The sequence below is a fragment of the Drosophila simulans genome, chromosome 3L (assembly GCF_016746395.2).
Source record: "Drosophila simulans strain w501 chromosome 3L, Prin_Dsim_3.1, whole genome shotgun sequence".
Lineage (NCBI taxonomy): Eukaryota > Metazoa > Arthropoda > Insecta > Diptera > Drosophilidae > Drosophila > Drosophila simulans.
Window position 1 is genome coordinate 3,273,686 of NC_052522.2, and position 21,166 is coordinate 3,294,851.

The window sequence follows — 21,166 nt, forward strand, 5'->3', positions numbered from 1 at the left end:
GGAACTTAAGCCAATTTTAAGCATCGCAAAGTCCAAAGAAAAGTGCAGTATTGTTTAGAGAATATTTTGATTGTTTTGCCCAACCTACAACTTCCAAGGCCAATTTCCTTTCAGTTTCTAGCTTCTTTTCACGGAACAATCGAAAAAAATCGACCCGCCCTAGAATACAACTATTATTAGTTAGTCTTTATTTCGTATTAAGATAGTTATTATGGGTGACATGGTCTCTCTTGTGGAGAATGCTCTTGTAACCAGATTGTGAAATGAAGAAACTCGGTTCAGGAATTCATATTTAGCTGTGCTAACTATTATATTGTATTGTTTACTATTACGTCATGGAATTTAGCAAATCCCCAACGAGGCATTTGGTGTGGGGCGTTTTTATGGAGTCGAAAAGTTATTGTACTATATAATGGATATTTATATATGCACCTTGTAAATACCGTAGTGTATATTTACCAAATTAAACCTAGCTTTAAGACTATGACCTAAAAGAATTATATATTTTTTTCTTGTGCGAAACAAAACACACATACGAATAAACAGACATTTAACCTCAAGCCAAGTGTCGTTTTCGAACTAGCAAATTTGTTTATTCCGCTAAAGAAGCCGATTGCCGCGATCCGTTTGAAGGGCTCGCGGAAAAGGTAAAATAATAAATATATAAATTAAAAAATACAATCATTACATATACAGGCTTGTCATCGCTATGGGTATTCGCGTATGCTAGTTAGTGAAGAGGAGCGCAGCGGAGGCCCGTGGCTTGCCAAATTATTGCCAATTCAGTGAGTAGTTGGTGTTTCAATCGTGGTCGGGCTACATGGATTATATCAATGTACTTCTGAATGCTTATAATTACGTTAATAACTTCTTGCTTTTATGACGCGCACGTGGATCCTACAGATCAGCTGTAATTCAAAAAGGAATCACGTAAATAAAAGTGTGACGGGGCAGATGCGGGATTCAGATGCTCACCGATGGCAGCCCTGCCCTAGAGGGCGTCCCAGTCGGTCTGACTGTTGTAGACCTCCTCCTCCAGCCAGACCGCGTAGTTGGCCTTGAAGTAATCCGTCAGCTCGACCTTGCGATCCCACCAGCCCGAGTGTCCGAAGAAGGCAAAGTCCGAGTGGGTGAGGATCTCGTCGCTGGGGAAGCCACCCTCAACACCATAGTCATTGAGCTGCTGCTGCTGGCTGTGGCCGCCGTTGCCACCGCCACCGTTGTTTCCATAGCCATTTGCGTCGCCATTATTGCCACATCCATTGTTGCCCGCCATCATGTTGGATTGCTGGGCGTTCTCCGCATTCTGAGCTGCCGTACCGTTGTTTCCACACTTCTGGGTGGCTTCCGGATAGCGTCGCAGGTTGAATCGATCCACGCAGGCCCGCAGCGTGCACTCCTCCGCCTGGAAATCCCAGGGACGCGACTCCAGGTCGTTGCCAAAGGCCCAGTCGTCGTTCAGACGATGCCGCACCTTGGCGTAAATTGCACTCATGGTCTTCATATTGGACTTGCGCCACTGGCGACCCAAGTACTTGGTCTGCATCTTGAGCAGCTTCAGCACGTACAGCTGCATCATGGCGTGGCGCACCTTAAGCGTCTTCTTCAGGATCGGTGCCGACTTGAATACCACCAGCATCATCACTCGCGAGTGCTTCCACTTGATCAGCTTGTTGAGGATGCGCAGCAGGTTAATGCAGGAGAACACGTTCCGCCAAGAGTAGGACTTATCGGACATCTCTCCGCCGTACACAAAGCTATCGCCACTCAAATCCGGTTGCTCACCAATTACGCACGACGGGAAATCGAGCAGGGGAATGGAGTTCTTGGTGTTCACGTACTCCGTGATTGTCTGATTGAAGAACTTCAAAACTAGCGGGATGCAGTTGGCAAACACCAGATGCTGCGACATGAACTCAAACTGGTAAACATGGTTTATCTTGAAATGCTTTAAATATAGCAGGATGATGGCCGAGACAGCCTTCACAATGATCTCCTTGTGCCGACCAATGTCGACGGTTAGCTTTGTTGATTGGGTGGCCGTTAGCGGCATCTTCCTAGGCAGCACATCGGCCATTATGTTGATGCTTTCCGTCTTGGACTTGGACGTTGGCGAAGCTGCCAGCAGGACCTTGAGCAGGGCGATCATATACTGCGGCAGGTTTGGCAGGATGGCTTGGTACAGCACCTCAGCCGGGGTCAGTTTGATTTCGTCCTCGTGCGTGGAAATGGGGTTCCTAGCTATGTCCTCCTCCTTCTTGATTTGCACATCGGCCAGACTCATATACATGTGCCGCTGCAGCGTCTTAAAGCCCTCGTGAATGGGTTGCGGCAGTCCAGCCAGACTCTCGTGGTCACCAATCAGCGAATACCCTATGAACTTATTCCGCGAAATGTCCAGAAACTGGTCAATGTCCTTTTGTCGCACCTTGGGCGTCCAGGGCAGGCGAGCCGTGATCTGTACCGGAGGCACAGCAGCGGGTGGCTGTGTTAGGCTAGGCTGGTTGTTTGGATTTGCCGTCGAGGTGGTGGATGCGGACGAAGAGGGGTCATCGTAGGGCCTGTAGTACTGAGAGAGTTCTTCCTCCCCGTTTCCGCCATTGCCGCTGCCATTGTTGGCATTATTTTGACCCTCGTTGCCGCCCATCTCCATGTCTATCTGCTCGGGCTCGTCCAGGAAACGCTGCTTCATCAGGGAGCGTCTGTAGGGCAAGGGAAATGAATTAGAACGTGTAAATAAGTGATTACAGACTCCGCTTACTTGAAGTTCCTCTTGGGATACTGGTTCTCCAGTATATCAGTAGCTGTGGCTGGCGGGGAGCTGGCTCGCATGCACTTGGTTACCTCCAGCGTGTCCTCGGTGATGGGTTCTAAGCCCACCTTCAATCGATACTCGTTCTTGAGATTCTTGAGCACATCCATACCTCCCAGTCCCAGCAGCGAAACTTTCCACAGCAGCAGGACAACCTTCTTCATGGGGAACTGTGGTGCTGCGCCACTGCAAAACCTTGTGATCATGCCCAGAAGCTTGACGGCCAGGAGTTCGCCATCTGGTAGTGGCGAGTTGATCTCCTGCACAAAGGAGTCGGCCAGCTCCCTGTAGTCCTCGCTGCCCTTTTCCCGTTCATCACGAATAGTTTCTGTGATGATGTAGAGCACAGACAGGATCACCCGGATGTCCGTAGAGTCCACAAGCGTAACGTTGGTGATCTTGACGGCCACAATGTCCGGAGAGCAGGCGCTTTCGATCTCCATGTTGAGCAGGTCGATGAAGGATGCGAAGACGCCGAGTTGGTAGAGCACCAGCACATTGTCCCTGGTGATCTGGTGCTGCTCCTCGTCCGATTGCACCTCCGCCCAGCAGCCTTGAGCCAGGTACAGGATGCACCGGGCGGCCTGCATCCGAAAGGATCGATCGGAGACCTCCAGCTGGTCCACCAGCTTCATCACGATGCCGCGCTGGGAGGCGGAGTCCTGCTTCTGCCAGTTGGGCGGCAGGTCGTACAGCTCCATCTGGTCCTCGAAGGCCTTCACGTTCATCTGAAACTCGCTGAACTCCGTGTAGCTATACAGCTCGGCGATCTCGTTCTGGTAGCCATCCACGTCCGCGTACACGAAGTCCAGGTCGGGCCCGTCGCAGTTGGCGTCCGCATCGTGGGTGTCCTGTTCAAAGGAGTTGTTTATGGATGTGAGCATCATTCCGCAAATCCTTTTTCGCCACACAGGGATCTCTATTGTGTGCGAGCTTATGTGTGTGAGTGTGGGCTACGCGTGTATGTGTATCCTGCGGCGGTGGGCGGTGCGCCTGGCGTGGGCGTGGTTGCTCCTGCTCGCTGACTTTCTCTCCCCCTTTGTCTTAGTAGCACATGGACGTACTAAGCAATTCGCACTGCATTTCACTGGGAAATTTCGACTGCAATTTGTTTCTCGCCAAAAACAAAAACGCACAATGGAAAAAGAAGAAAATTCGTACGACCGTTTGCTGTGTGGGTGGAAAATACCAACCAGCAAATGGTGTTGGCTGTCTGGCAAGGCCGTTCGAGCGGATCAGGCAACGACTGATTGCAATTGCCGCTATTTTAAATTTAAAATAAGGGTTTTTTTGAATTGGGAACCAACTTTGATATTTCGTGATTATGAATAGTAGTGATAATTTCATAAAGCCCTTGTTATGCTGAATGCTCACAATAAAAATTTATATAAAATAAGAAGCTTAAACCTTTTAAAGTTAGGTACTCTAATTGAAGGCTTTTACTTTCATGTTTAAAATAAGAATGTAGGGCTTAACCGCCACACTTGGCAACTCTGGAAAAGTTGTACTCCTAGTGTGACCAGACCAGAAATAGTGATTACATTATCAAGTGCTTTCACCTACACATATAAATAAGGGTTTTTATAAGTCGCCGGTTTCAGTTTTATTTACGCTGCGAAAGTGAGAAAGTGCCCAGTGCCATTAGTCATTGCTATTACGCCATAAGTAAGCCCAAACAATAATAACCCAGCTGTCGTGATTAAGCACAGCATAATCAGGCCGAAAACACAGCTGGTCGAGGTGACAAGAATATATGTACATAAAGCAGGGAAAACAATCGAATCGAATCTGAACTTTGCTCCCGATTTTCGCCCATATCAGCGTGAGCTTGCAGAATCTCGGCATTCGCATTCTATATTTGTATCCCTGCATCCAAAACTCACAGCAGATCGTTGTGAAATCGTACACATAGTCGATATATAGCGCAGTAATGGCCGGCCGCTCCATCGTCCACTTTTTTCTGGGGTCCGTGGCAATCGCCCTGGGATCGTACATCTACTTCACCATGCAAGTAATTACCCAGAACACTAACTATCCCTCCAAATTGCTGTCCAATCAACTCGAACAATGGCTTGCATGTGCAATGAGCGGCGGTAACGAGGCAGCCTCGTGGGTAACGTGGGCCAATCCTGGCCAGCTTAAAGGTCACTGTGCGTGGCCACTAGGTTGCGTGACTCACAGGTTGCTGGGATATACGGAGTTGTGTACATATAGCTCTTGACTTTGACCCCGATGAATTATGCAGCGTCACTGTGACCAGATGCCAAGAGTTCTTGAGCGTGATGTATGTAGGATTGGGCGCTGATAGCACCCTCGTAAATGCCTATGAAACAACATACAACTATTCGGAAACCCATTATCACAAAGTCAAATAATCTTGAATGTTTATCGAATGTTTACTACTTTACTACTACTTGCTATTATCTATTTATCTTTTTTGTTAATCAGTAGAAATGTGGATTTGATTTTTATGTTTTTCCATTGAATTGTTTAAAACGATTGTTGTTCGATCTGATACACAACGTACACTTCCACACTAGTAATTCATTCACTAAATTTGAACACTCTGCCCGGTTATTATTTGCAGCGTTTAAAGAATGAGTCTCAGGCAGTTTCAGAACATTTCCCGCCAGGCCCTCAGGTGCTACTCGATGAGGCGGACCCTGGGCCCCGTCCTCGAGCTGAGTCGCGGTCAGAGGCAGTGCCTTCGCCTCTGCACCGTCCTGCTTCCCGTGAGCTGTGCGGCCACGCCCACATACGCCACCTCCTCAGCCGCCCAGCACTCCACAGCAGCTGCCGTGAGTAGTGCTGATTGCTAGTTGACTAGATCCTAACCCGTTGACTAACTCAGTTGCTTGTCTCTGCGCCCAACTAAACGAAGTAGCCTTTGCCACTGCCTGTGTTCTCTGTTTTCTGTTGCCTGTTCACTGCAATGAACCGCGTGGACTGGGTCGATTTTGATACAGAATATAGTGTTTCATACACCGATTAAATATAAGGCTATAAATATCTACATTTCTTGATCAAAACATCGACCCAAGCCTTCACACCCACTAGTAATTATCCAATGCTAACTCCCACTTTCCATTGCTTCCAGATCGACATGTCTGCTAACGGAGATTACAAGAACGCCGCCTCGATCTACGAGTTCACCGTGAAGGACACCCATGGCAACGATATTTCGCTGGAAAAGTACAAGGGCAAGGTGGTCCTGGTGGTGAACATCGCCTCCAAGTGCGGCCTGACCAAGAACAACTACCAGAAGCTGACGGATCTGAAGGAGAAGTACGGCGAGCGCGGCCTGGTGATCCTCAACTTCCCGTGCAATCAGTTTGGATCCCAGATGCCGGAGGCCGATGGAGAGGCCATGGTGTGCCACCTGCGCGACTCCAAGGCTGACATCGGCGAGGTGTTCGCCAAGGTAAGACTATTAAAGCTGCTAGCTTAGATTGCTGTAGACCGAGTTACTAAACTTGCTCCACCGCCGCAGGTCGATGTGAATGGAGACAATGCGGCGCCGCTGTACAAATACCTGAAGGCCAAGCAGACCGGCACCCTGGGCAGCGGAATCAAGTGGAACTTCACCAAGTTCCTGGTGAACAAGGAGGGCGTGCCCATTAACCGATATGCCCCGACCACCGATCCCATGGACATCGCCAAGGACATTGAGAAGCTGCTGTAGATGTGCCCTAGACGTTAGCTGCCCTTTGGACTGTGTTTTCGCGTAGCTTTAGCTTGTAACCGCCTGGCCACAGATAGTCTTGTGGCCGGCCACATGCACCGCATGGTATATATATTGTCTACTCCTTACTGGTTTTGATTCCCACCCGCAAACATAATAAACGCCATTCGTGGTTACCACACTATCATCTGGGTGTTTGGCGACGCAGGGCACGTACTTGGATCGGGACTTGGAACTGTATCAATGCGCACTTACCGTGTCAACACTGGCGCGTTTACTTCGCTTGTTCGCAGCAACAATGCTGCTAAGCACATTGATGCCAGACTGGATGCACTGCATCGTCGAAGATCTGGCGATGTTCTCGGCGTCGCAGTATTCTTTCACGGCGCCACAGCTTAACTGGTCTTTACAAGTGTCAAAAAGGAGTTTGTTTTTCTGCTTCCAAGCCATATATATTTGTTAGGTGACTGTGAAATTTGGAGATGTCATATTGAGCGGCAAACGAAATTCACAAAAGAAAGATATGATAAATTGAATATTCTTTATATTCTTTAAAGACTTACTTATTCTGTGAGTAGACGATATCTGTTTTAAAATATTCCTCCTTACCAATTTGACCTTATTGGTGGTTACATTGAGTGCAGAAAAAAGCAAAAGTACTTCACATTAACCTTTACCTTCTTTCCGAATTCGAGTGCTCCGAGTATTCGCCAAATGCTCGCCAAACTTCGATTGCGCAAGTTTGCCTGACCAGCACCCCGAAAACCAAAAAATGCGAATCCGTCAGCCCATTGGGGCGCCGATCTCTAGCTGCTCCTCCTCCAGTGGAGCAGTTCAACGTCTCGGCCGGATTTCAAGTTCAAACCAGCTGCCTATGGAGCGGCGACTCCGACCTTCCGACAATTACATGAAAATGCTGCAGTCACCATTTACGGATGCCATCGAATTTCGCAGTGGAGATCAGGCGGAGAAAAACCAAACTGAACTGGAGCGAAATTAAAAATCTGTATTGGACTAGCTTCTTGTACCCTAAGGAACTCTTCCCAAATCAAAAAAATATTTTAATAAAATCGGATATTAAATGATATGAGATATATGAACGAACTTAGTCCCATTTTCTCTCAGTGCTGGTGCGTGCCACACAAGTGTGAAGCGATGCCAGCAATTTGTTGAATGCATCATCGCTCAAATGCGATCACTCGAATGCCTTTAATTGTAGAACTGGGTTAAGCATCTGAGACTCATCCCTAAACAGTTTGGTCCAGGTCAGTAGCGGAGCTATCGAAGCTATCGTCGCCATAGTATGTATGCATTGCTATTCCCAGTGCTGCAGTTGACTTTGACACTGATCGCGATCGCGATTGCGAATGCGATCGCTCCCCCAATTTTGATTCCGAATCCGCCCGAAATCCGTATAAATATGCGGAGCACACTCCACGATCGATCAGACAGCGGTCAGCTTTGGTGGTGGTCAGCAGTGATTGGACACACAGCTAGGATTTTTGACTTCGGAGTGGAAACAGGATCAGAACAGGATGTTCCGAGGAGTGCTGGTGCTCCTGCTGGTGGCCTGCAGCCAGGTGGATGCGGCCACCCATGTCAACATCTCGATTGCCCAGCAACCGGCCACGAATCCGGCGGACGTAAAGTACGTCGATGGTATGGCTCCGGCCGAGCTGAGGGCGGGTCCTCAGAGGGATGAGGATCAGCAGTTCCAGCGCATCCAGGAGCGACAGCAGCAGGTGCTATCCCAGTCCCAGTCCCAGCAACAACAGCAGCAGCAGCAACAGGTGTCTCAAACCCAGCAGCAACAGCAGCCCCAGCAGCTATCTCCTCGCCAGGGATTGGGATTGCAGCCGCCGGCTCAGGGTCAGCCACCCATGTCCAAAAACGGACGATTGCCCCGTCGCCGAAATCACAGCCGACGACCCTCCATCCACCAGCAGCCGCCTCATAGTGGCCAATTCCGACAGCGCAACCAGCAGCTCCGCCAGAACCAGGAGTTCGAGCGGTACATCCAATCCTACCACAGCCATGGTCCCACCGTGGAGACGGTAAGTGGAAAGAAGGTGACATGTTCAGCCCTCAAGTAAACTACCTTACCTTCCAGGTCTACGAGTCATCGAATCCGTCCCCGCAGCGCTATACTCAAACCAGCTCCGGAATAAGTTCGTCCTCGTCAGTGGACGATGCTGCTCCCCAGAAGCTGGTGACGATTGGAGGACATCGGTCGCAGCAGCTGCGCATGTTCGAGCGCCAGGTGGCTGCTCCCGTTGCCACCCAGGGACAGAGTGCGAATGTGGAGGCGGCCCAGGACAGCAAGCCCATCTACGAGCCCCAGCAGGCTCCCATTCAAACGGCCAACATTGCGCCGGCGGTGAGCTCCAGTTCATCCTCCTCCTCTAGCTCCGTCTCCACCGCATCGAGTCAACCTGCTGCCCCGGCGCCCGCCCTGCCATCTGATTCTTCATCTGGCTACGACTCCGCTACCAGCTACAATCGCCCCAGCTACGATCCCAATGGCTTCAGCTACGAAGATGGACAGGAAGTGGAATACCAGGATCAATATCCGCCAGAGGTTGATGATGGCCAGGGGTACGAGGACTATGCCGATCCGTCGGGCTACCAGGGAGGTTCGGGCTATCTGCCACCTGCTCCTGCCAGAGGCTATGCTCCTCCCCAGCGTCCCCTTGTCACCAAGACTATCCAAATAGTGCAGCCAGCTCTGAAGGCCAAGAAGTACGAGGTCCGTCATCCAGCCATCCAAAAGGAGTTCTATGACATCGAGGAGCGTGTGGTGATCAAGCCGGCGGGAACTCTGGTCGTTGAGCTGGAGCATCCGGTTGCCAAGATTCCCAAGGGAGAAACCCTGCTGCCTTTGGGACATCCCCATCCTGCAGTGGCTTCCGCCTACAGCAACAGCAACAATGGTCAAATCCAGTCGCAGACATATAACAACAATGTGCCCGAGTACAGGCCGTCCTATGATGCAGCTCCAGCTCCCGCCAAGGATCAGCAGTCCACCACCATCGGCTCCAGTGTGACCACAATGCCTTCCTACGATCAGCAGCCCAAAGATGACTTCGTGGAGTCCCGGTTGCAACAGCAGCAGCCCCTGGGAGATGTCACCGATGGTGGAAAGAGCTCACCCTCGTTCATATCCGGAGTGGATGCCAATGGAAACGCCGTCAAGATCAACGCCAAGCACCTGTCACCCAAGATGATCCAGCGCGCGGAACCGGAGCAGGATTACTCCCGATCAGGCCAAAGGGTCTATCAACAGAGAAACAACTTCAACCGCCAGCCATACAACCAGGACGACGACTACTTCTCCGGCGAATATCTGCCCAATGTGAGTGCCGGCAGTGTGGAGGCCAAGCCAGCGCGACTGGAGCTGGCGGAGGAGAAGGAAGACGAGCGACCCACCCAGATAATCAAGCACGAGCACAAGATTCACTTGCCGCCCTCGCAGCACAACATTTACCTGGGACGCACAAGCCAAACGCCCCTGAAGGAGCGAAGAATCCAGGAGGTGCCCGCCCAGGTGACCGAGATAAAGCCCTACCTCAGGAACCACGTTGGACCCACTGTGTTGTATTCAAAGCCTCAAACTCCTAGGACGTACTACAACCAGCCATCCCGGCAGCGCGTTGCCGAGGAGCTGGACTACAGTGCGCCCTACTCCCAGATGAGATTCAGCCCGGACAACCACTCCTCCAGACTCGTCCAGTCGCCCCAGGTGCGATACAGTACGGAGAGCCAGTCCTCGCGGCTGGTTGAGGCACCCAAACCAGAGGAGCAGAAGCAGGAGCCCAAGAAGGAGCAACAAAACACCCACATCCAAATCCAGATAGCCAGTGACCAGGAGAAGTCTGCAGTGGTGGCCACCACTATTGCTCCGGACTGCGACAGGGGACAGCAAAGAGCAGATCTGGGGCAGCAGAAGTCCCAGCGTCTGGTGGAAGCACCCATCTCCGAGGTATCCGCCACCCAAGCTACTCCGTCCCAATCGAAGTCCCAGCCCGATGTGGACGTCTCGCTCAATGGAGCCGCTGGCCATCTGAAACCCAACGAGAGGGTCATCGCAGCAACAGCCGCGCCAACTGATGCCTCCGCCACCAGCGAGACCTTTCACAAGCGCCGCATCGTTGTCAACCATCCATTCCAGACGGTTCGCGAAGTGGTCGAGCACGAGCCCTTCACCAACTACCATCAGATTCAGGTGAACGAGCCGGCTCCGCCCTCGCACTACCACCAGGCCTACTACCAACCGGCGCTGCAGACCCACGGGAGTTTGGTCCACTTCCAGACCTCGTCCGCACATGGCAACCTATACGGATAAGGGCTTAAGATTAGGGAAGGATCCAAAGTCGACCAACGAACGAACCCGGCCAATGCACTTTCTTTGCTAATCGTTATCTTAGTGTTAGGCTAGGTGCTAAACTTATCATGTACGCAAATCCGGTGGAAGGGCCCTTTCCATGATGACATGACCCTGATCTTCTTTCGCATTAATTCGATTTAAACTCGTAGGCTTAAGTGCAGTTTTACTTGCCAACAATAAAGTGCATACAAAATGCTAAAAAGGAATTGATTTGCCATGTTTTGTTTTAATATATATATATATATATATATATCACATATGTATATGGCTATACAAATGTTATATAAAAGTGTTTTGTTTTTGGTTAGACATAAGGCAATATATAGTTTTAGAGGGCATATTAGCTAATGAAATTCCAAAATCTTGAGCTTTGCTTCCTTAGATTGTTCAAATTTAAAAACATTCTTCTTACGCTGATATCGATGGTTCTCCTAATGGACACTCCACCTGGTCTTGTTACGCTCGTTTGGGCTTTTCAAGAGGCTCATCGTCACTGGAGTAGTCGGATTCGGGACTGTGAGCAACCTTTTTCCCTCTAGGAGCTTCTTCATCACTGGACACGTCCAACAGGTGAGTGTGAGCAACCTTTTTACTACGAGGAGTTTCTTCATCACTGGACACGTCCAACAGGTGAGTTCCAGCTCCGTTGAATACACTGGCGATCTTTTCTGTTCGGGCGGAGATTGCAACAGGATCTTCTACTGAAGTGGACAGCACGGCAGCCGTGATTAGCGTCGACGTGGAGGGCGCGTCCAGTTCAGGCTCTAAAATGCCAACAATCAGAATATGGGCTTAATCAATGACGATCTTTCCTACCCTGCTCATTGAGCAAGCCATGATTGGCCTCCCGCCGCCTGGTCACTACAATTGCCGTGATATAGAATGTGAAAATGGGCAGCAGGACAACTACCCCAACGGCGATGAGGAAGTTGGTCAGCTTCACCTCGCGTTGACAGCATTTCAGCGTTTTCGACCAATTCAAACGAGTGCGGTTCATCTAAGCAAAAGTGAAGCTGTAAAAATAGGCAAATGTTATGATAAATTTGGACTTACATTGTCCTGCAGATCGAAGCACACACTTCCACCGACTTTCTTTTCCATGCTAAGGTAGAAGTCATTTAGATTCACGTAATCGTTTTTGCACTTGAAGCAAACTATATCCGGACTAGCAGATTCCAAGCAATCTTGCAACTTTGTTGAGGTATCGTTGTATACCATCCAAAAATTATCCCTGAAGCAATCTGGAAAGTAGGAAAAGATTAGTGAATCCCAAATGAACAAAGTACTGATGCACACTTTCGCAGTTGGCCTTTTGCCACAGGCTAGTGAGGATTCCTTGGGTGTTAGCCACTATATTGATCCTGTCCGAGTTCAAATAACGCTTGGCACAGGTGTCATTCGCAATTAGGTTTCCGTAATCCTTGGTGAGATTGTGGTAGAGATCGAAGCAGCCCTCACACAAATTCACGGGCACTGATTTCGTGGTGGCGCAGTAGATGAACTTGCTCTGTGCATCGCCAAGATCGCCGAGCAATTTCTCGCAGGAATGTTTCTTCCCGGCCAGCAGCAGGTTAAACTGTCCACTTAGGGTTAGGATAAGCCCCAAGAATGCAATGTACCTCCGCATCTTTTCGTGTGCTTTGCTCTTCGCTTGCTCGAAGGAGATGGCGGAGGAAACCAGGAGGGCGGAAAGCCGGCGAATCCGCTGGTGCTTCGGGTTATTGATACGGGTGCTCGCTTTTCGCACACCCAAGTTCTTCTATGAAATATATTCTTTCTGAAGGGGAGTGTCGGGTGAGTTGCTGTTGGCATTACTAATGAAACTCACATTCTTACCTTCTGCACACTAAACAATATCACAATTTAACAAATACTTTTATAAATTCGTATATATTTGTATTGCACTTGACTATCTGCTGGAGACATCATCCATCAATAGTTCTGCATGCATTAAGTTACTGGCACACCAAATAGTTGTCCACTTGCAATAGAAGCAATTATTCTGTGAATTTATAAACAAAACAACAGCGATTAGTTAGATGTCCGAAAATATCGAGCCTTTTACACTTCGACTTTTAGTGAGGAACCGCTATGAAAGCGTGGAACATCTGGCAACGCTAGAAAGTTGGCGCAAATTTTCAAATTTTCTTTTATAGTATTGGCCAGTTTTCTCTCCTAAATTGCAATTGTAAATTCAGTTGTCTTTGATTTCTTTTAATACCCTAACCAAATTCCCGTTTTCCCCATTATGAAGATTAATTGCTGTGAGTATCATATCAAAAATAGATCACGATGTTTACTTTAAAATTGCACGTTTCATTTAGGCAACTGCTGATCAAACTCAGAGCATTGTTTATCATTTATTTGTGAAAAATCTGTAAACAACCCTTCACAATGAGATTATTTCGATGAAAGGAACCTAAGCGAGTTACATAAATAGATGCATAAATGCGGGGCAGTTGTAATGCTGAAATACATCTTTTTACAGATGAATGACCCAAAACAACTAACTTGTACGATTACGTGGAGCAAATAAAGCTTGGGGTTTTTCCGTTATCAATCGAGTTCCGTATGATCAGTAAAATATATAAAATTTTTATCCATAGGTCAGGAAGGGTTGTCTATTTATTACTCAATGCACATGGATAGACTCTTCTAACCTAAATGGGTATACATGTACATCTTATTCAGCATCCTTCGCACCAGCATTTTAGACTGGGGCTGCAGTGTCCACTGGTTCGTCCTTCTCTATGGCAGATATCTCTGCACTTCTTCCTGTGCCACACAGCACAGGAACCCCTATATCTTCCGGAAAGGCAGTCGGCATGCGATTCTTCCGCTCCCAGGAAAATCAGCATCAAGACAGCGGACAAGGCAATTAGGAACTTGATTTGCATCATTTCGGTAGGAGTTGACTTAGTTGATTTAGTAATTGACGAAATGCAACCCTCAAGAAATTGATCGCTCTCAGCTCAGAATAAGCGCTTAAATACCTCCCGATCTGTAAGTTTTGCACTCAGTAACGACGCTGTGGTGAAATTTATCTCGTGGAGATAAAAATATTTACCCAGACTTTTCGGCTGCCTTTACAATTTCAACACGTGCCGAATATAACAATGCATTGATCTGAACAATATATATTGGTTCTTGACTTGATTTTATTTTCAATAAATGTGAATAATTAGGAAATTGGATTTTGGGATTGATACAAATTCATGCTGAGTTCATAGAAGTGATCCAGTTTCGGGGAAGTTTAGCATCCTTCGCACCAGCATTGCAGCCTGGCACTGCAGTGACCACTCACTCGTCCTCGTCCCTCCTCCCGGCAAACCCGCCTGCAGGTCTCGTTGTCCCAGACGGCACAGGGACCTCTGTACCTTCCGGACAGGCAGTCGGCATCGGCTTCCTTGGCGCCCAGGACGACCAGCAACAGAAGAGCGAGGAAGGTGAAGAGGAACTTGATCTGCATCATTTTCAGTAGTTTTCGGGGTGCTCGTTTTCTTTGATGTACTAATCAATTGAGATTCGGATCGAATTTGTTTTCAAGTGCTTTTCGACGAGCTTATATAGGGCTGGACTAGTCGATGTCGCTGCCAGCGTCGTTCGATTTTATTTATTGATACTACATTTTGTCTGGATTAATATACAATACACACAATATAATTGTAAGAACGTCTCTCAATCTAGATCGCATGAATGGTTCAAGGAAAAGCAAAAAGTAAATGCACTAAATATCACAACCCAAACAACAGGATAGAGATATTCGCTGCTTCGCGCTTATTGCTTAAAGCACTTATATTTTCGAATAAAATTTTATAAAGTTTAAATTCCAACGGAGGGCGCCAAATTCGATATAAACATCGATAACTTCACGTAGAAGTGTGACCATGTTATCGCGAACCTCGAATACCATGACTTAATTTTCAAATTTTACTGAGAACCGGATCGGCTATTTTGAATAGTCAGTTTTTCTCTGATCGGCGATTTGACAAGACGTGCGCGCGGACTGAATATTGGATCCCAAAACCGCTAACTGAAAAATAAATAAAGCCGTGCAAAAAAAATAAAAAGTAAAGAAACAACAAGCGGGCCAATAAGTAAAACGTAATCAGCGTTTCAATTCTCTCTTTTATTTGCGCTCTCGCTCTCTTAAGCTGCTCACATTGCACATTGTTGTTGTTCTGCTCGTTGTAGTTTTTGTGCTAATTAGAAAATTCCATTGTTGTTGCTGTTGCGCCGGTGTTTAAAACGCGTCTATTTCTAATTACTGCCCCAAAACAGAAATGAAAACACCGAAACAATAGAAAAAACCCACTAATCTGGTTTTTGCGTGTGAAAGCAACTGGTGTGCATTGGAATTTGTTATTAAGGTCGAAAAGCAGCAACAAGTGACAAAAATTCTTTGGCATAAATTAAAACAGAATCCCCAAAAAGCGCTGAAAAACGTTAAGATTTCTTCGGTTTTAACACTTTTTCGGCTTGTTTTTGTAACCAAAACCAAAGAACGCCGCTTATGGTCGAACAACAAAAACAACTTTCCGGTTTTTCTCCCACTTCTGCTCCCCATCCTCCTCCATTCCTTCTCCTCCTCCTGTTCGCGTTCTCTTGTTTTTTATAACCATCTTCGTCTGCATCTTTCGATTTTCACTCTGTGCGTGTGTGTCTGTTTGTGTGCGTGAATAAGAAAAGTGGGAAGAGTGGCGAAAGGAGGAGAAAGATCGTAGTGAAAACAGTCGGCGAAAAAACAAATAAATACGGGAATTTATGTTAATTGCAGCAGCTAAGAACGAGAACGGAAAGAAGTAACTGCAAAGCAGGAGGCATCCAGATATCCAGAAATCTGGAGAATAAATATAATTTCTTGTGCGCCAGGATACTAACGTAAATCATTCACGCTGGATTTGGGATACTACGAGGCTGTCAAAGGTAAGCGAAGTACAAAAACCGGAATGGAAGAGAGAAGATCGTTAAAAAAATATGGGATGTTTTACGGTCCGATGCTCCACTTTATAAGCCAATAAACCCGGCGCAAGGTGTTGCATAACATCGCTGCGGCTCCCAAACTGTAAACGGTAAAGGGCACTCCCGATCCCGGCTCGATCTTCCATTTAATACCACCTATCCACTTCCACTGTGGTTAAGTTGCGTGCGAAAGGGTCGTAAAGACTGCCAGGCTGTCATATACAGGCATACATACAGTCTACTCTGGCTTGGAGGACCTCACTTAGCTGAAATATAGCTAAACAAGATATTAAGTATTTATAAAGTGTAACTACGAACGTGTGAGTTCCAATCTATAACTATTCCTTGTTGTAAGATTAAGTGCATCTCAAGGCTTCTTCAAGATGCTAAAGCTTATAAAGTCTTATTTTCAAATCTGAATTAATGAGCGTCTCAGTTGTGGAGGCTTGACTGTAGTTCTGCTGTGAATTAGCATAACGAGGGTATGGGGCATGGGGATTCCCTCCCCCTTTTCCCTTCGCCCGCTCTCGCTGGGCACAGGTGTCTCTAAACCAGGCTCTCTTTCTTTCTGGGCTGTGCTGGCCAGTCGTAAACTAGGCTAAATAGGGTCTAAGCCCAAGCACGTTTTGGCCCCCGCCCTCTTGTCGCTCCTCACCCGTTTTGGCCGTCTCGCTCTGGGCTTGGTTTATTTTTAAACCGCATTCCGCTCGTTCAGAGGCTTTCTCGCTCTGACTGGTTGCCTGCTCGCTCGCTCATTAGGCATGCTGCAGCACCGTTAAGCGTGAAAGTTTGGGAGCCACTGGCTGCGCACCGTGATTTGCAAAGTGCAATGGCAATAAATGCATTCGCAAGACAATTGCCGCTTAAATTCAATTACACTCAACGGGTCAGCCAAGAGGCCAACGACTATCAACAAGGCCAAGGCATGGCGTCGTGTGGGGGGAGGGGGGGGAGGGGGGCTGCATCGCAGAGGCGGGGGGAAAAGCCAACGCCCCCAATGCAGCAGCCCATTTGCATACAGTTGCGGCCAGCTCGGTAATAACACATTAAATGTTGTCTTGTAATGATTAAATTAGCTCAATGAGATCTTAACAAAGTAGTGTTATAATAATATAACAGCGTTTAACCTCTATACAAAGCATCTTGCATTGCAACCACGAGTTTAATTATTAAAGTGTTGTTGCTTTTATATGTTATATGCTACAACGATTTGTTGAACGTGAACTCTTTTTGGAACCAAGATAATTTAGAAAGTAATTAAAATGGGCAACTAAAGGTTCTAAACATACTACCCCGAGTGTTTCTGTTTGTAAACAGACGCCGATCTCTGCAGGAAAAGTGCAACAACAGCACTAGACATCAGTAGTCCAGTGGCTGTCAAACTGGCAGCGATATAAGTAGAATTCCTATTGGAGTGGAGACCCAGTTGGTCCATTTTTCAATTCTTTTTACATTCCCCTCGAAAAAAGACCCAAGCACTAGCAAATGACTGCACATGGACTTGTTTATATCTTTGCTCTTTGTTGTTGTTTTTTCCAATTAGATGTCTGCACTGCAGCTGGGCGGTGTTGTTCTTGTTGCTGTGGCCGTGCTCTTATTGGAGTTTTTAAGGCGGCATTCTTTGGGATTTTGCGCAATTTGCGCGCTGTACTTTTCGTTTCAATCGATTCCATTTCAAGTGACTCCTTTCCTCTTTTTGACCAGTGTAAACTGTGCATAATCCCCATTCAAAATCAGCCAAAGAGTCAATCAATCAATCACCGCTTTATTTCCGAACCACACCGCCTACCCATCAATCAAAGGCCATAAAGCAAATTTAGAACGACTTTTTGTGATTTTACGAAATGGGTCTTATCGCTGTGTCAGCATTATGAGGCGGGTACAGTCAAAATTGGTAAAAGGAAACTCTGTTTTAGCTGTAAATTGTATTGTTGCATTTCGAAATATTATGATATGTATTCATTTTTTATTTAAACGATCAAATACTTAAATTATTCTGATTCACTTGCAATGCACAAAAAAGGTTTTAGTATCATGTATTAGGCAATCCCATCTGTAGTTTTTTGAACTGTGGTCACTTTCGAGTGGTTATGAAATCAAAGGGACTGAATCATAAAGATAAAACAATTGCTCGAGTGCAAGTGATTGGGGGGAGTTGTAATTGTAATTACCCCTAAATGAAATGAAAGGCCGCCGGAGTTAATGGCAATTGACTTGCTGAACTCGATTCCGCAGAGGAGCATTGCCTTCTGCGATCCGTTTCGGTTGACAATGTCAAATGCATGCATTCAATATTATTTAACCCATTTGCGCTTATCTCTGGGTGCAAGTCCAACATCATTGATTGTAAGTAATCTATTCGGAAAACATTAAAAATAACTAATGTCACTTGCCAAATTGATAAGCAATGGAGCACCCCTTTGGCAAAAGATCCCATCTGACACGATCGGTGTGAATGATGTTAATATGATGTGCATACGATTCCAAGTTCTTCTCTAGAATACTTCCCTATGAATCTATTCGTTATTTAAGAAATGACTAATTGCTATAAAGTACATCCTTATATGTATACTTTTTCTAAATAAATAGATTTGTTGGTCGAGGTATAAGAACTGAATCCACTAGTTATGTTTATAGGAATTTTTTGGACCTGTACTTCTGTTGGTAACTTCTTTAAGTTGGATATTATTTGTTGTTTATTTCTGAGAAATAACTAATAGTCTCGTTTTTTTCTGTGCATGCAAATTACTTGGGAAGTAATTAGAAAATAACCGTAAGTCGTGTGCGAAAATAAACCGCTATATACAAGAGAATTTCTCGCTCTCTTTGGCTGCCCATTTCACTTGTCTATCAATTGTGCGGTTTTCTTAGTTTTGGAAGTTTGGGAAAACTTGGCCAGCTTCAGACTTCCAACCAGTTTTTATGTTTTCCTGAGCGCGCGCCAAAAACCAAAAACTGAAAACCAGCAACAACGTGAAATGCACATTCAAGGCTATAAGCCAGTAACAACAACTAAAAGTAAACTCGCTCAGGAACTGGTTTTCTTCTGGTCTTGTTTTTTTTATTATTTATTTTATTTTGTATTTTGTACTCGCACTCGCGGTTTGCTTTCTTTTTCTCATTTCGGTCTTGTAAGTCGCAGTCTGTCGACCGAGCTGGCCAAAAATCTGCCCAGACCAAAGTGCTTATCACCGGGGTCCCTCGCACAACAATAAATAACGCAGGAAATGTGCCCACACAAAACGCTTTAGAGGGAAATTATTTATTTTCTTGGGAACGTCGAGGCTTGGCGGAATTTCGTTAGTCGTTACTATGTGGCTAGGCGATTACCGAGATCGGTTCCCAGCCAAAGTTCAAAGTGCAAGATCGTTAATTCTTGCCTCATATGAGTAAATATGCATTGCAGATTGTCTGGTAAATTATTTAAATATTGCAATTCCTGATGAATAAAAGTAATAGACAGGCTTTACTACTCTTGCCAAACTATGAAGTTGTGTTGTGAACACACTGGCATTTTGAAACGAGCATTGGTATTTTAAGAATTCGATTTCAAGGTGGCTGCTTTTTAGTATCTTTAAGATATCAATATAATTGGCAGATCAGCTCGGTTTTTTTCTTTGGCTCCACTTACATAAAAACTTCAAATCATTTATGCGCAGGGTTATGATTGTTGGGTTCCATTGTGTTTCACTCCGATGCCAGAGCGAATTGGTGCCACCTGGGAGCCATTATTTCGCATCGTGGAGGCGACAGGAGTGGATCGCGATGGCAACCTTGAAACCTGCTCTTGCCTTCCTTTCTGCCAGGTGAAATTTCGCGGCCAAGAGGTGGCTCTCTTTCACTCGGCTGGCAGCAGAAAAGGCCCCGAAGATTTGGTCTTTGTTTTGGCCAGGCTTTCGAGTTTGCGGACCTGGGCCATAAACAATTGCCAGCAGGTTGTTCGCATTTGAGCTTATTTATTATGAAGCCGTCTAGCTTTTTTTTGGAGTTTTTGGCGAGTCTGTGGAATTTGGCTAATCGAGTCAAGTGTTTGGCGCAGCGAGTGGCTTCGGTTTCGGTGCTCGAGCTCAATGGAACCCGACTTATCCAGCGGAAGTGGTTGAAATTCCGGTTAGTCAATAGTTTTTTTTTTAGTTTTTTGCTTGGCTCGACCAGTAGCACAGAAATAGAAATCTTATCAGCAGAAAACAAAAAAGAAAGAAACATTAAATATAGCCTTGACTGGGCTCTTAAATCTGAGCAATTTGCCAATCAAGCGAGAGAGTCCGAAATCAGAGGAACTTCCACACGAAAACGGAAAGACAATGCCAAATTTAATCGAGTGAGATTCGCGACTCTCTTCGCATTGAATTCCTCTTGTTTTTACGGCCACGGGCCCAATCATAATATTTAGCTTATTAGTTGCGAGAAAGATCAACAAACAGCCGAGCAAAGTTAAAGAAACAAACAAAAAGTTTCATTCATCAAAGGAGCAGCGTGAGAGCTGCAAAGACCCTTGGAGTCTTTAGATCTTTTAATGTTCGTGGAGACAGTGCTTCAAGTGAATATATATCGTTTGTATAGTTCGCTAAGAATCTTTTACATGTTGCATCACATCAAAGACTTACTAAAGGTGCCAAAGAACATCCATTTGTCTAAATCTGCAAAGTTTAAGCTACTTCTGCCTACAAATGACTTCATCCTGTCTTCTTTATTGTGTGATATCATCGCCAACAGCAGATCCCCAGTTAGCTTTACAGTTGCGAACCGCACTGTGGCTGCATATGAATTTGCCTTTTGGGCCGAGGGCCTGTGGCAATTAATTACATTTTGCGCACTTTGTTTCCGCTGACTGGAAGCGGTAGAATTTTGTACTCTGTGCTGTAATTATTTCTTCTCCTTTGTCTGGGTTTTCATTACGCTTTTTTTTCTTTTCTTTTGGTATAAGGGGTATGCGGGGTATATAAGGTGAGAGGAGCCGAGCCATTGAGCTTGTGAAAACTATCAAGGGATGTCATCGCGTCGTTACCAACGATAAAGAGATGAAGCCATAAAAGCGCCGCTGGTTCTTGGCCTGTTGGCTTTTTGTGTTTGTGGTGCAACGGTTGTCGATGTTTTTGGCCAGCTCTACAAGCCAACAAGAAGGTGTTGATGACTGATGGTTGATGGTTGATGGTCATTCCCCGAGTATTCCCCACATTACCATGCTCTCGGTGGTGGGGCATTGATTTCGCATTTTAGTGCCCATGCAGCTGGGTTCCCGAAGAACAATGCGCATGTGTGTTCGTACTCGCACTCGTAAATTGTTTCTGGGCTCCCCTGTCTTTCCACCGAAAACCAACCTCGC

The 21,166-nt window shown here is 46.4% G+C and overlaps 7 protein-coding genes across 11 annotated transcripts in view; 3 read left to right on the plus strand and 4 right to left on the minus strand.

Annotated features, from left to right (window-relative positions):
* Positions 1-568: 568 nt before the first annotated feature.
* LOC6736630 (striatin-interacting protein 1 homolog) lies at positions 569-7,557 on the minus strand. Its single transcript, XM_016170298.2, has 4 exons — positions 6,750-7,557; positions 2,762-3,663; positions 976-2,702; positions 569-908 (listed from the first exon to the last, which is right to left on the minus strand). The coding sequence occupies exons 1-3, from the start codon at positions 6,942-6,944 to the stop codon at positions 992-994; spliced, it is 2,808 nt and encodes a 935-aa protein (XP_016030214.1). The 5' UTR covers positions 6,945-7,557; the 3' UTR covers positions 569-908; positions 976-991.
* On the plus strand, positions 4,340-6,681 carry LOC6736631 (probable phospholipid hydroperoxide glutathione peroxidase). Of its 3 annotated transcripts, XM_016170770.3 has the most exons (4): positions 4,345-4,477; positions 5,400-5,610; positions 5,910-6,233; positions 6,303-6,681. In XM_016170770.3, the coding sequence occupies exons 2-4, from the start codon at positions 5,410-5,412 to the stop codon at positions 6,492-6,494; spliced, it is 717 nt and encodes a 238-aa protein (XP_016030216.1). In that variant the 5' UTR covers positions 4,345-4,477; positions 5,400-5,409; the 3' UTR covers positions 6,495-6,681. The 3 variants fall into 3 exon arrangements, with proteins under 3 accessions (XP_016030217.1, XP_016030216.1, XP_016030218.1); XM_016170771.3 differs by lacking the exon at positions 5,400-5,610 and having other exon boundaries at positions 4,340-4,477; XM_016170772.3 differs by lacking the exons at positions 4,345-4,477; positions 5,400-5,610 and adding an exon at positions 4,592-4,823.
* Positions 7,558-7,800: 243 nt separating the features above from the next.
* LOC27209318 (mediator of RNA polymerase II transcription subunit 15) lies at positions 7,801-11,084 on the plus strand. Its single transcript, XM_016184759.3, has 2 exons — positions 7,801-8,548; positions 8,605-11,084. The coding sequence occupies exons 1-2, from the start codon at positions 8,030-8,032 to the stop codon at positions 10,834-10,836; spliced, it is 2,751 nt and encodes a 916-aa protein (XP_016030219.1). The 5' UTR covers positions 7,801-8,029; the 3' UTR covers positions 10,837-11,084.
* Positions 11,025-12,951, minus strand: LOC27209428 (osteopetrosis-associated transmembrane protein 1). The gene is made up of 5 exons (XM_016184863.3): positions 12,715-12,951; positions 12,175-12,655; positions 11,932-12,119; positions 11,695-11,875; positions 11,025-11,642 (listed from the first exon to the last, which is right to left on the minus strand). The coding sequence occupies exons 2-5, from the start codon at positions 12,503-12,505 to the stop codon at positions 11,335-11,337; spliced, it is 1,008 nt and encodes a 335-aa protein (XP_016030222.1). The 5' UTR covers positions 12,506-12,655; positions 12,715-12,951; the 3' UTR covers positions 11,025-11,334.
* Positions 12,952-13,471: 520 nt separating this feature from the next.
* On the minus strand, positions 13,472-13,844 carry LOC6736633 (drosomycin). Its single transcript, XM_002083453.4, has one exon. It carries the CDS (start codon positions 13,776-13,778, stop codon positions 13,566-13,568), a length of 213 nt encoding a protein of 70 aa, XP_002083489.2. The 5' UTR covers positions 13,779-13,844; the 3' UTR covers positions 13,472-13,565.
* A 180-nt stretch (positions 13,845-14,024) lies between these two features.
* Positions 14,025-14,765, minus strand: LOC27206256 (drosomycin). Its single transcript, XM_016170297.3, has one exon. It carries the CDS (start codon positions 14,348-14,350, stop codon positions 14,132-14,134), a length of 219 nt encoding a protein of 72 aa, XP_016030223.1. The 5' UTR covers positions 14,351-14,765; the 3' UTR covers positions 14,025-14,131.
* Positions 14,766-14,815: 50 nt separating this feature from the next.
* LOC6736632 (spectrin beta chain, non-erythrocytic 5) overlaps positions 14,816-21,166 on the plus strand; it is a 31,142-nt gene continuing 24,791 nt past the window's right edge. The window contains exons 1-2 of one of the 3 annotated variants that reach the window (XM_016170782.3): positions 14,816-14,982; positions 15,656-15,804. The gene's annotated coding sequence lies outside the window, so the exon portion shown is untranslated. The remainder of the gene's footprint in view (positions 14,983-15,655; positions 15,805-21,166) is intronic. The other 2 variants (XM_039293311.2, XM_016170775.3) reach the window with 2 other exon arrangements.